The sequence below is a fragment of the Osmerus eperlanus genome, chromosome 25 (assembly GCF_963692335.1).
Source record: "Osmerus eperlanus chromosome 25, fOsmEpe2.1, whole genome shotgun sequence".
In the NCBI taxonomy this organism is placed as follows: domain Eukaryota; kingdom Metazoa; phylum Chordata; class Actinopteri; order Osmeriformes; family Osmeridae; genus Osmerus; species Osmerus eperlanus.
This window is the reverse complement of record NC_085042.1, coordinates 8,417,296-8,429,027: the sequence shown is the minus strand read 5'-3', so window position 1 is coordinate 8,429,027 and position 11,732 is coordinate 8,417,296. Positions and strand designations below refer to the sequence as shown.

Below are 11,732 nucleotides of genomic sequence, written 5' to 3'. Positions count from 1 at the left end.
TTCCAAATCCCAAACACACAAACTTGCCCCACTAAAGCGTTAAAAACACGACCATTGCGAAACACGTTCACGCCAATTTGACCTATCGATAGAATTATATTACACTGCCCCCTTTTGGACATTATGAGGAATGATATCAATGTTTTCAGTCTCATCGTTTATGTGTTGCCTCATGTGGTCTGGCAGTGGAGGAGTACCACTCCGCATGATCTAAGTAACTAAAACACCATTGCATTTTTATGTAATAATATATTGATTATAGATACGTTTATAGATTCATAGATAAGTATTTGCATAAATGTAGATTTGGTCAAGTTGCTCCAAGTTTTGTGGCATTTAGAAACAATTTAAAGAGTTTAGTCAGTCTTTAAAGCTGTCGGAAAATAAGATGAATTGAAACTCAGTCTTGAAATGTATTTGAATATTTGTACTTGAGTTTGATGTACTTGTTTATTTTTTCTTTGTTTTTCTGAGAATACTGATTGGTTTGTTATTTGAATATTGTTAAGTAATAATACAATAATAAAAGAAACGTTCTCCCTCTAAATCTAATCTGGTTCATCAAAAGTATTAATTATGTTCTCCTAGTATTCTATTCTACTCAAATTGCTATTTTGGTGATAAAAAAAAAGAAACCAAGGTAACACTTTATAATACGCTTTTTGGCATTTACAAAGTGTTAACTAATAGTTAGTTAATCCTTTATAAAACATTTTGAAACATTAACAATACATTATTAAATAGTTAATAAGATTATTATTAAACACTATGTTGATCATTAATAAACACTGTTAAAAAATTATGTATTTTATTCATAATACAATTCATAAGGTGTTTGATAACTGCATTATCATACTTTATAGACAGCTTGTTAATATAGTTGCAAACCAGTAGTTTAAAAGGTGTTAATGGTACATGAGCTGGTATAGAAAGCATTAGCAAATGGTGAACAAACCATTTACATTTATAAAGCATGAGTAAATAACTAACAACATATTTACTTATGTCTTTAATTAATGTATGCCAAGTCAAATACAGGATGTACACTATGCTTTGCAGATATCTTAACAACTATTTTATAAAGACTTACTAATGATGCAACTTCTGATTAGTAATGGAAGTTATAAAGCATTTACTAACTGTTAGTTAAGGCTTTTGCGTGACCTAATCTAAAGTGTGAACTATTTATCAAACACCTTATGAATTGTATTATGAATAAAATCTATAATATTTAACAGTGTTTATTAATGATCAACATAGTGTTTAATAATAAGATTATTAACTATTTAATAATGTATTGTTAATGTTTCAAAATGTTTTATAAAGAATTAACTATTAGTTGACACTTAGTAAATGCTAAAGTGTTACCGAAACCAACTGAAACAGGACGTGCTATTTTAAACGTGTTAGTTCCTCTCAAGAATGCTTTTTCACCCTTTGAGGTTATAATATACACAGTCAACCGGTTCCACAGAAAGATACCAGCTTTCTCTCTTCGTACCTAGACACTTATTCGACCCACATTAAAAACGCAGGACGGAGCGTTGTGAGTTAGAACCGTATTCTCTCAATGTTTGCTTTCGTGTATTGACGCGGGTTTGTTTGACTCAAACACAATATAAACCCCTCAGGACCAACGACAAGTGACTGTTGCGCTCAGACGTGGGGGTGCAAGTCCCACCCACGCGACCTTCCCGTAAACATGCAGAACGTAACCTGTGATGTCACACGAACACTCAGATGCCCTTGTTTGCTCTGAAAACAAAAATAAATTGAGCATGACACCGCAACACCAAGTATTTCAGTCCCACTTCGTCTACTGCCATTTCAACAACCTTGACAGAATACTCTTCTTTTTTGTAAATACAGCTGAACAAAATACCCAACATCAAAATGTTGGGGGCTTTTATGATGATGATTTCTCAACTACGACTTCCTTCCTGACGCTTCGCATAGATGAGGATGTATTTCGAGATCACAGCACCGAGGTGAGATGTATGTTGTAACTGTGTGGTCATTCAGCATCGTTCTCGCTTGAGGTAGGGTCACGGTCGTCGATGGTAACGATGGTGAGGTGTGTCGACGTAGATCTGCTCGCCAGGGTCCTTCCTCCCCTGTTGCTGCTGGAGTGCGTTCTTGGTATCCTTGGTAACAGCCTGGCCCTCTGGATCTTCTGCTTCCACCTGAAGCCCTGGAAAAGCAGCACCGTGTTCCTGTTCAACCTGGCGCTGGCTGACTTCCTGCTCAACACGGGACTGCCGGCCCGAGTCAGTTACTACCTGTTAGGGATGGACTGGAGGTTTGGAGACGCTTCCTGTACCATCTCTCTCTTCATGTTTGCTCTGAACCGTAGAGGGAGTATTCTGTTCTTGATGGCCATCGCTGTGGACCGTTACGTCCGCGTGGTTCATCCTCACCACCCCCTGAACTCCATGTCCCTTTTAAAAGCCTCGTGCCTTTCAGTCGGGCTCTGGATACTCAACGCGTCCTCCAACGCACACCTGCTTACCCGCTCCCACTACTTCCAGACGGAAAACTCCACGCAGTACAGGTGCGAGAGTTTCACCCACAACGACGAGCTGAACAGATCCATGTTCATCCTGGAGTTCCTGCTGTCTCTAGGGATTATCCTGTTCTGCTCCCAGAGGATTTCGGGCAAACTGCGGGCCAGGCAGCTGGACAAGACGTCTCGCATCTGCAGGGTGCAGAGGAGTCTCTGGGTGGTGACCGTCATGTTCATCATCTGCTTCCTCCCGAGCAACATCACCCGGTTCCTAATCTGGGCCAGAAACGCTTTCGCTGCCGAAGAGGGAGACTGCGACAGCCGCAAACCTCTGGAGACGGCCTTCTACATCACCATCTGCCTCACCTACCTCAACAGCATGCTGGACCCGGTCGTTTATTACTTCATAAACCCGTCGTTCAAGAGAATCTACAGAACGCTCCTGAAATACAGCCTGGAGAAGATCAGGGGAGACAAGAAAGATGAACGGGCCGCCCCAGCGCTGTCTGTTCAGGATAACCCCAATAAGGACCAACTGACTACTTCAGAGTAATATTTGAAAAACCCTGTTTGAAAAGCTACAGATTCTCTGTTAAATTGCTTGCAAAAAATGCTATGCTTTTATTTTTATCATTATAAACATGCACAGTATCTTCAGCGCTATGTACAGAAAACTGGCTAGATTGTCCCAACTCACTCCCATTTATTGTCCCTATTTCATACTTAAAATAGAACAAGTTCACGATTAAAAAGAAGAAATAAATGTTTTAATAACATGCAAACGTATTTATTTGTGTGTGTATTAACATTATGATAGATAATGGAAGTGTAAATATAAATATAAGACTGGTCTCTGGATTCTTTATGCCAAAGCCCCGTTCTCCATGTTGAGCAACTCCTGCAAAACAAACAAAAAAAGATATATATAAAAAATGTATATACAAACCCAACAGGTTTCGTTCTACGAACACCGACCATGTTCCTGTGATTTGGCAGTTGGGAGTTACCTTCAGGGCCCCGGCCTCCGAGCCATTGACATCCTCCAGTTTCCCAGCTTTCCTCTCCCAGAACTTCAGGTACTCGCGAGCGAGGCAGTTCGCTTCCTCTTGACTGACCCATGAACAACATATAATCACTGCTTCATCACCAACAATTGGTCCAATGATTTCTTACCCCCCCACACAGGCTACCATTGTCCCAACTAATGTACACACATTCACAGTCTTTGTTCGTTCCTTATAGCGAGTGACATGCTGCATTTAGAAGTTCCCTTTTACGATAGGCACTCCCTCAACATCAAACCACCACTACTGCAGTGTTGTACACAGTAGAAAACTTTCCATACCAGTTCTGGCTGAGCAGGTAATCCAGCAGACTCTTCACCTGTGGCAGGAGTCCACTAGAGACCATCATCTGTTTCAGACGACTGAAGTGCTTGGTCTTCCACACCTCCTGAAACTGCCCGTTCTGGCAGAGGAAAGTCAACACCGTCTCTCTTACCTGTGGGTGGAGAGAAAGGGAGATTCAACGTCTCGTGGATGGAAGACGCAGGGTAAAGAGGGAGTGTGTGGTCGCACGGGGGGGGGGGGGCACCGGTCTCTCGCTCGCCCATCCAGACCCGGTGGGTGAGGGGGAGGCAAGCTCACCATGGAGGGAACTCCAGCCAGCTCCCCTGTGGTCATGAGATCATCCACCTGCTCCAGGAGGGAGATGGGGTCACAGGCTGACAGCAGGCCCTGCAAGCAAGCACACACACCCACACACGTCAGTACCTTTCAACAGGGAAAGGCCACTGAGTCACATGTAACTAAAATATCTAAATCGCTTGTATAAAAAGCTACCTAGTAGCCGAAGGCTGTTAATATTCAGCAACCCCATATAACAGCCAGCTAACATCCAGTACTACAGCTTGTGTAACCCGGTCACCTGACCCAGTCACATGACCCGGTCACCTGACCTGGATCTGAAGCTCCTTTCTCTTGGTGCAGGGGATGAGCAGGAGAGCACCCAGAGCGAAGGCTGGCAGGCTGAACTGGGCGAAGCGGTTAGCGATGCCTATGAGGTCTAGGCTTAACAGAAATGGGCACCTAGGGGGTGAGGGTAGGGGGTGAGGGTAGGGGCAAAAGACACAGGTATGCAGTAAAAAAAAAAAAAGTTAGACTGTAGAAACTTCCTTCAAGTTTCTGATTTGAAAACTGTGGCGTGGCCCTCAGCAGGGTGGGGTGGGAGGGAGGGAGGGAGAGGGGTAGTTTTGCTGCCCCCCCCTGCAGCAGGGTGGCAGCTTCTACTCACTTCAGGAGGAGGAGGAAGGTCCGGTACATGGTGCCCTGCTGCTCTGGGCTGAGGGGGAGGGAGGCTGTGAGGAGAACACAACCTTCATCATCACCACCACATCATCATCATCACCACCTTCATCCCCACCACATCATCATCCCCACATCATCACCACCACCTTCATCATCATCACCACACACCAGGAGAACAGCAGGTTCCACACAATTTCCCTCCCACAATATCCATACATTGAAGGGATAAAAATATGTAAAAAAATAAAAATGAATCATAATCTTACTCTATACCAAAAACTTGAGGTTGAAAGGTTGTACTTAGATTCTATTTATTTATTCTTATATTAAAAATCTATTTATAAATATGATTTTAAATATTAATATATCTTCTTAAAAGTCCACAGAGTGAAGAGTGGATGTGTAGTGAGCTTGTACTGACTACCTGACACGAAGGGAGCCAGAATCATGCTCCTCCACGTCCTGGAGAAGCTGGACACCTGGTGAAGAAAACACACGTCACACCAGGGAACTCACACACACAGCAGGTACAAGTACACACTATTAATATTAGAATCTATTGTGTAATACTACACCCCCCCCCCCCCCCACACACACACACAGTACTGTGCAAAAGTCTTACGCACCCAAAAATACAAAATAAAAGTAAAAAAAAAATACTAAGACTTGCACAGTACTTATCTGTCTATATCTCTCTATCTTTGGTCTTCCTGCTCCATGCAAAGAAAATGTAAATATACCTGCCACAGCGATGGGACTGCCCCCAGGGCCTCCAGCACCTTCTGGAGGTGGCTAATCTGAGAGGGAACAGGAATAAACCAGTCCATCATGCCGACATGAACACACGCATCATGATTCTCTATTTACATTTACATTCAGTCATTTAGCAGACGCTCTTATCCAGAGCGACTTACAGTAAGTACAGGGACATTCTCCCCGAGGCAAGTAGGGTGAAGTGCCTTGCCCAAGGACACAACGTCATTAGGGACAGCCGGGAAACGAACCGGCGACCTTCTGATTACTAGCCCGATTCTCTAACCGCTCAGCCACCTGACTCCCGTTATTTAGCAACAACAACAGCGACAACAGGGGCCTGTTCGGTAAACTCGCTTTACCGAACAGGCCAGACTTACGGCGGGCATAAGCCTGGCTTATTCTGTAAACTCGCTTCATGGAACAGGCCCCTGGCTGGTGTGTGTATGACTGTGTGTGTGTATGAGTGTGTGTGTATGACTGTGTGTGTATGAGTGTGTGTGTGTTCCTCCGCTCACCATGTTGAAGCCCAGCAGCTTCTGCAGCACTCCGTTCCACAGCTGGGGGTCATACACCTGGTACTCCAGACTCAGGTCTGCCACCAGGCGCACAGCCTGCCAACACACAACCTCACGTCAACCTACCGAGCCTCGGCCGAAGATTGGCTCACTGATAGGAACTCATTTGTAAACCTCTTTAGCTAACTGGCAGATAAAAACATATATTAGGACCTCGGTCAATCTCTAACTGGCTATTAATAAGGAAATGTCATGCAGAGGTTTGACGATGGAGTTTCAACAAGTGCATCCTGACGAGAAGCCATGTATGCAGCGTGGACCTGTGGCTCGTGGCTGTGGTTGTTCCACAGCCCCTTGACCATGCCCTCCTTGGGGCTGCTGAGGAAGGACTTGAGGGTGTAGGGGATGTTTAGGGTCTCCAGCTGGGACAGGTAGATGTAACACTTCAGGTAGGACCTGGGGGACGACACACAGAGGCAACACATGAGCAGCTCACGCACAACTGCTCACATCGTTCTCCTCACCAGCCATCTGTTTTTTTTATAATATTACTTTAATACTAATAAAAACATGTTTGTATGTGTTTAACGTCCTTACAATCCTGATCTCTAGTCTCTGTGAGGCCTAGTTCTGGGAAATAAAAACATGTTTGTATGTATTTAGCATCCTTACAATCCTGATCTCTAGTCTCTGTGAGGCCTAGTTCTGGGAAATAAAAACATGTTTGTATGTATTTAGCATCCTTACAATCCTGATCTCTAGTTTCTGTGAGTCCTAGTTCAGGGAAATAAAAACACGTTTGTATGTGTTTAACGTCCTTGCGCCCGGCTGTCTCTGCAGTCCCAGAGAGGCCTCACCTGAGCTGGGCTCGTGGGATATGCAGCTGGGCCTCCAGGGGGGCGGGGGGGGCCAGGTGGAGCAGACACAGCAGGGCTCTGCTGCGGTGACAGAACGTCAGACGGGGCCCGGACTTGCTGAGGGGCTGGAGGGAGGGGAGAGACAGAGGGAGGGAGGGGGAGAGACAGAGGGAGGGAGGGGGAGAAGAGAGGGAGGGGAGAGACAGAGGGAGGGAGGGGGAGAAGAGAGGGAGGGGAGAGACAGAGGGAGGGGGGGAGAGGGAGGGGGAGAGGGAGAAGAGAGGGAGGGAAGAAGGGAGAGAGAGAGACAGAAAGAGGGAGGGGAGGGAGTGAGTGAAAGGGGGAGAGGGAGTAAGAGAGGGGAGAGAGAGAGGGAGGGAGAGAGAGAAGGAAGGAGAGAAGGGGGAGAGAGGGGAGACAGAAAGAGGGACAGAAAGAGGGAGGGAGGGGGAAGATCCCTTGGTAAGCACAGCATTTGGATAAAGAAGCATCGTCTAAATGAATAGAACTTGAGATGTCTTTTCCGTTTCCCCACAAGCCCCTGTTTTTGCAGTCCGTGACCTCTGGCGGCCTCTCGGGTCAAAAGGTCAACTCACCCACGTCTCAGCGGAGAGGATGGGGGCGAGGAGACAGACTGCCGTGTCCGTGGGGAAGATCTGCAGAAGGTACACCACCCTGACAAGACGACAGGTGGAGGGGTTAGGAGCGGACAGCAGGGATACATCACCACCGATGTCAACAGACCTTTCAAACATTCTCACCGATTATAAACAGCAGAGTGTGGGTTGGGTTAGCATAAGGGGTGAACAACATGTTGGCCTCCACCAATGTTCAAGCTAAACCTAAGCTGGTGTACAGCTGTCGGTGAGACACGAGCAAGATGGTTCAACTGGAACTTTGATCTCAAGCCACACACTAGCTGTGTTCATCCAGAGCTACACTTATTAAGAGGTGATATTCATGTAAGGAAACCGGGTACCTCATGAGGTCCACATCTTCCAGAATATCACTGACACAATCCTGAAGGTGGACCTCCTTCACAGAAATAGAAAACAAAACAGGGGAGGGTCAGAGGTGAAGTCGTTCAAAACACAAAAACAATCCACACCAGCACGAACCCTCGGCGTCTGGTGAGCAGTGCCTGCAGCCAGGCTGACCTTGGTGGCAGCGGGGCCCGTTTGGCAAATCCACTTCTCCAGCATCATGTTCCGGATCTTCAGAAGATCCACGCAGTTGATGGAAGCTATTTCTTTGCACACAACGTGAATGTCTGTTTGTGAAAAAAAACAAAACAAAAAAAAAAACTATTCAAGTCGGAGCACAGCAACGTCCAGTTTGAGTTTGAAATCTATACCCCAGCTTGAACACAGAAAAAATAAACACAGTACAGTACGCTACAGGTGTCTCCGGTGCTCACCGGGGTAGCTCTGTCCCGCGGTGCCCCTGAATCGCTCCTCCACGCTGGCGTGTTCGTACAGCGCGGCGATGAGCCTGGCTGGAGCCCCCAGCAGCTTGTGGTGTTCTGGGCTGCTCAGCTGGCCCGCCGCCAGGGCGTTCTCAGTGGCCGAGCGCTGGAACTGCAGCCTGAGCTTGGACTGGAGGGTCCCTGCCCGGCCCCGAGCAGAGTCCTGCTCACAGCACAGAGAGAGAGAGGGAGGGAGTGAGAGAGGATGGAGAGACAATGACAGAGAGACACAAAGAGAGAAAGAGACAGAAAGAGAGAGAGAGAAGGGAGAGACACCGACAGACAGAGAAACACAAAGAGAGAGACACCGACAGACAGAGAAACACAAAGAGAGAGACACCGACAGACAGAGAAACACAAAGAGAGAGACACCGACAGACAGAGAAACACAAAGAGAGAGACACCGACAGAGACACAAAGAAAAAGCCAGAGAGAGAGAGAGAGAGAGAGAGAGAGAGACTCAGGGGTGTGACCCATGTGTGAGCGAGGTGTGAGCCTGAGCCTGTGTCTCTGGCCAGCTGCTCACCTCCAGGTTGGGGCCTTTCAGCCAGGCGTCACAGAGGGCCAGGCAGAACTTCAACGCCTCAGTCTTCTCAACACCTACATACGGAGATAGATATACATAAACAAATAATACTCTACTAACAACCCAAAACAAGCATGGAAATGAGCAGTGATGTGGCGGTGTCCAATTGGCTAGCCCAAGAACAATTGGTGGGCATCTGTGAAGCCCTGCAACATTGCTTGTTAATTTTAAACATATAATATGTATCTGTATATTCTATATGATTAGAAACGTCTAATATGTGGGGGGTTCAGACCGGAGGGCAGCTCCAGGGCGATCTTTTGGGCTGTGGCCGCCGCCCACTCAGGGTTCTGGATGCAGCAGATGTACTGCTTGATGGTGTTGGCCACCTTCAGGACCTCCCTCCGGGGCACTGCCCTCGACCCCCTCCTGCTCTGCCCCAGCACCAGGGGCTTCATGGTCTTCTCAAACACGTGCTTCACAGCTGACATGTACAGCTTGTCCAGGCTCTCCTGGACGGGAGGGGGGGGGGGGGGGGGGGGGGGCAGGCATGGCAGGGTTCAGATCACCACAGATTTGGAAACAGTACATGTTTGAAAACGGGAGAAAGGGGAGGAGCAACGGGGTCCTGTGAGGCAGGTGGACTGGAGGAGAGGGGTGGACTGGAGGAGAGGGGTGGAATGGAGGAGAGGGGTGGACTGGTGTACCTTCATCAGCTTGCTGATGAGGAGCAGGGTAGGGAAGGTCTCCGCGTTGAGCTCAGGACCTGGAGAAAGAGGCAAATAAAGAGTCAGATAAATAGTCAGAAAGAGTCATGGAAAGAGAGACTCAAAGAGATGAGAGTCAAAGTGAGAGTCAGAGGTTTACACAGAAGAACGAAGGGGTCAGATGGCTGAGCGGTTAGGGAGTCGGGCTATTAATCAGAAGGTTGTTGGGTCGATTCCCGGCCGTGCCAAATGACGTTGTGTCCTTGGGCAAGGCACTTCACCCCTACTTGCCTCGGGGGGAATGTCCCTGTACTTACTGTAAGTCGCTCTGGATAAGAGCGTCTGCTAAATGACTAAATGTAAGAAAGAGTCATACGGGACAGAGGGGAAAAACGCCACCCAGCTGACCGCCTCTCACTCACTGATGATCTTCCAGTAGAGGTTGCTGGACTGGCTGAGCAGGTGGAAGGGCAGCCTGGTCTGGGCCAGCGGGCTGGGCTCCAGCCCCTTCTCCAGCAGGTAGGAGCTCTCCGTGTCCGTGGGGGGAGAGATGCGCTTGTACGACTTCAGGTGCTGGAGGAGCGCCAGGGACTGGAGAGCGAGGAGAGGAGAGGGAGGAGAGGGAGGAGAGGGAGGAGAGCGAGGAGAGCGAGGTCGTACGCTGGTCTGGGACTTGTTTTCAGGGGAATCGCACGGTGGTTAGAGCGTCTGACAGCAGATTCCTAGATTCAAATCCCCCCCCAGGACTCTATATCTTTGGATACGTTTCTGCTACATAAATCCTTTATTATGACCCTGCGAGGCCAGTACATCACACACCCATATCAGAGAGCTGTACCTGATTGATGGAGATGCTGGTGATCTTCTCATCTGCGGTCTGGATGATCTGGAGCACAGCTTCGATCCTCTCGTAGCTGTAGGGGCTCAGCTGTGGGGAAGGCAGGGAGTCAGGTGGCTGAGCGGTTAGGGAATCGAGCTAGTAATCTGAAAGTTGCCAGTTCGATTCCCGGCCGTGCCAAATGACGTTGTGTCCTTGGGCAAGGCACTTCACCCTACTTGCCTCGGGGGGAATGTCCCTGTACTTACTGTAAGTCGCTCTGGATAAGAGCGTCTGCTAAATGACTAAATGTAAATGTAAGGCACACGCGGGGGGGGTTTGTTTACTGGGACAAACTGGGCATGTTCTGGCTGGATACTGTACTGCTGGCAGGACTCTGACCTTCAGCATGGCAGCGCTGAGGCTGATGACCAGGTCGCTGGTGCTGCGCAACATGGGGATGACCTCCAGAGCCCTCTCCAGGGCGTCGGCCTGGCCCAGGGCCTGCTGCTCTCCCTGGGCCAGCCCAGCGTCACCCTCCCCCTCCTCCTCCTGGAGCAGCAGGGTGGTGATGTACTGATTGATCACTCCGTCCCGGTCCAGACCGAAGGTGCTGGGATCGGAGGAAACACACAAACACACCATACACAGTGGTGATAGTGTTACCAGTGGTAATAGCGTTTGCTGCTAGTTATGGATGATGTCAGATGTGATTCTGACCTGCAGTAATGGAGGATGATGTCAGGGGTGATGTTCTGGTTCTTCACCAGCGCTGGGATGAGGTTGCTCTTCATCTCTGGACCCTGACGGAACACCGGCTGGATGGAGATCTGGAGGAGAGGAGGCTGGTTTGAAGCCAGTTCACGCTGCCCAAACTACACCAACAAACGGCAACAACAACAACAGCTGCTGGGTTGTGTTGGTTTGAGGTGCCTGTTGGTGTTTGTCGGGGCAGTTTGAAAATGACAGTTATCTTTCCAAACATTCTAACCCCAACAGCCAACAGTAGAAGGTTTGGTGCTTGTTGGACATCTTTGGGGCATTGAGAACAGTCCTCCACACACGACTCAACTCCTATAAGAACCTTTCTTGGTCAAAACACCAGAGAATCTGTCGACAGTCAAGCCAGGAGACCAAGATAAATACCAGACAAAGGTCAAAGGTAAAGCTTCCACTGACCCCTAGTTTGCCCAGCTTGATCCCCCACTCTGCGTCTGTGATGACGGAGAGGAACCTGGCCTGCTGCTCCTCCTCTCTGTACAGGCCGCTGAGGTGAGCTC

At 48.2% G+C, this 11,732-nt stretch overlaps 2 protein-coding genes across 2 annotated transcripts in view; one reads left to right on the top strand and one right to left on the bottom strand.

The window, feature by feature from the left end:
- The first annotated feature begins 1,784 nt into the window (after nt 1-1,784).
- Nucleotides 1,785-3,273, top strand: LOC134012177 (hydroxycarboxylic acid receptor 3-like). Its single transcript, XM_062451910.1, has one exon. It carries the CDS (start codon nt 2,058-2,060, stop codon nt 3,054-3,056), a length of 999 nt encoding a protein of 332 aa, XP_062307894.1. The 5' UTR covers nt 1,785-2,057; the 3' UTR covers nt 3,057-3,273.
- kntc1 (kinetochore associated 1) overlaps nt 3,242-11,732 on the bottom strand; it is a 21,104-nt gene continuing 12,613 nt past the window's right edge. Inside the window, exons 40-62 of the mRNA XM_062451953.1 lie at nt 11,632-11,732; nt 11,173-11,282; nt 10,855-11,065; nt 10,474-10,563; nt 10,058-10,226; nt 9,636-9,694; nt 9,224-9,440; nt 8,929-9,002; nt 8,355-8,565; nt 8,095-8,207; nt 7,917-7,972; nt 7,534-7,612; nt 6,938-7,062; nt 6,401-6,536; nt 6,081-6,176; nt 5,550-5,606; nt 5,234-5,288; nt 4,796-4,859; nt 4,461-4,590; nt 4,150-4,239; nt 3,849-4,003; nt 3,511-3,613; nt 3,242-3,401 (exon numbers count right to left, since the gene is read on the bottom strand). The exon at nt 11,632-11,732 is cut by the window's right edge and continues 16 nt beyond it. Coding sequence (XP_062307937.1) covers nt 3,366-3,401; nt 3,511-3,613; nt 3,849-4,003; nt 4,150-4,239; nt 4,461-4,590; nt 4,796-4,859; nt 5,234-5,288; nt 5,550-5,606; nt 6,081-6,176; nt 6,401-6,536; nt 6,938-7,062; nt 7,534-7,612; nt 7,917-7,972; nt 8,095-8,207; nt 8,355-8,565; nt 8,929-9,002; nt 9,224-9,440; nt 9,636-9,694; nt 10,058-10,226; nt 10,474-10,563; nt 10,855-11,065; nt 11,173-11,282; nt 11,632-11,732 — 2,537 coding nt within the window. The 3' untranslated portion in view covers nt 3,242-3,365. The remainder of the gene's footprint in view (nt 3,402-3,510; nt 3,614-3,848; nt 4,004-4,149; nt 4,240-4,460; nt 4,591-4,795; nt 4,860-5,233; nt 5,289-5,549; nt 5,607-6,080; nt 6,177-6,400; nt 6,537-6,937; nt 7,063-7,533; nt 7,613-7,916; nt 7,973-8,094; nt 8,208-8,354; nt 8,566-8,928; nt 9,003-9,223; nt 9,441-9,635; nt 9,695-10,057; nt 10,227-10,473; nt 10,564-10,854; nt 11,066-11,172; nt 11,283-11,631) is intronic.

Coding starts and splice junctions, on each gene's coding strand:
- LOC134012177 (XM_062451910.1), top strand. CDS start 2,058: ATGGTAACGATGGTGAGGTGTGTCGACGTAGATCTGCTCGCCAGGGTC.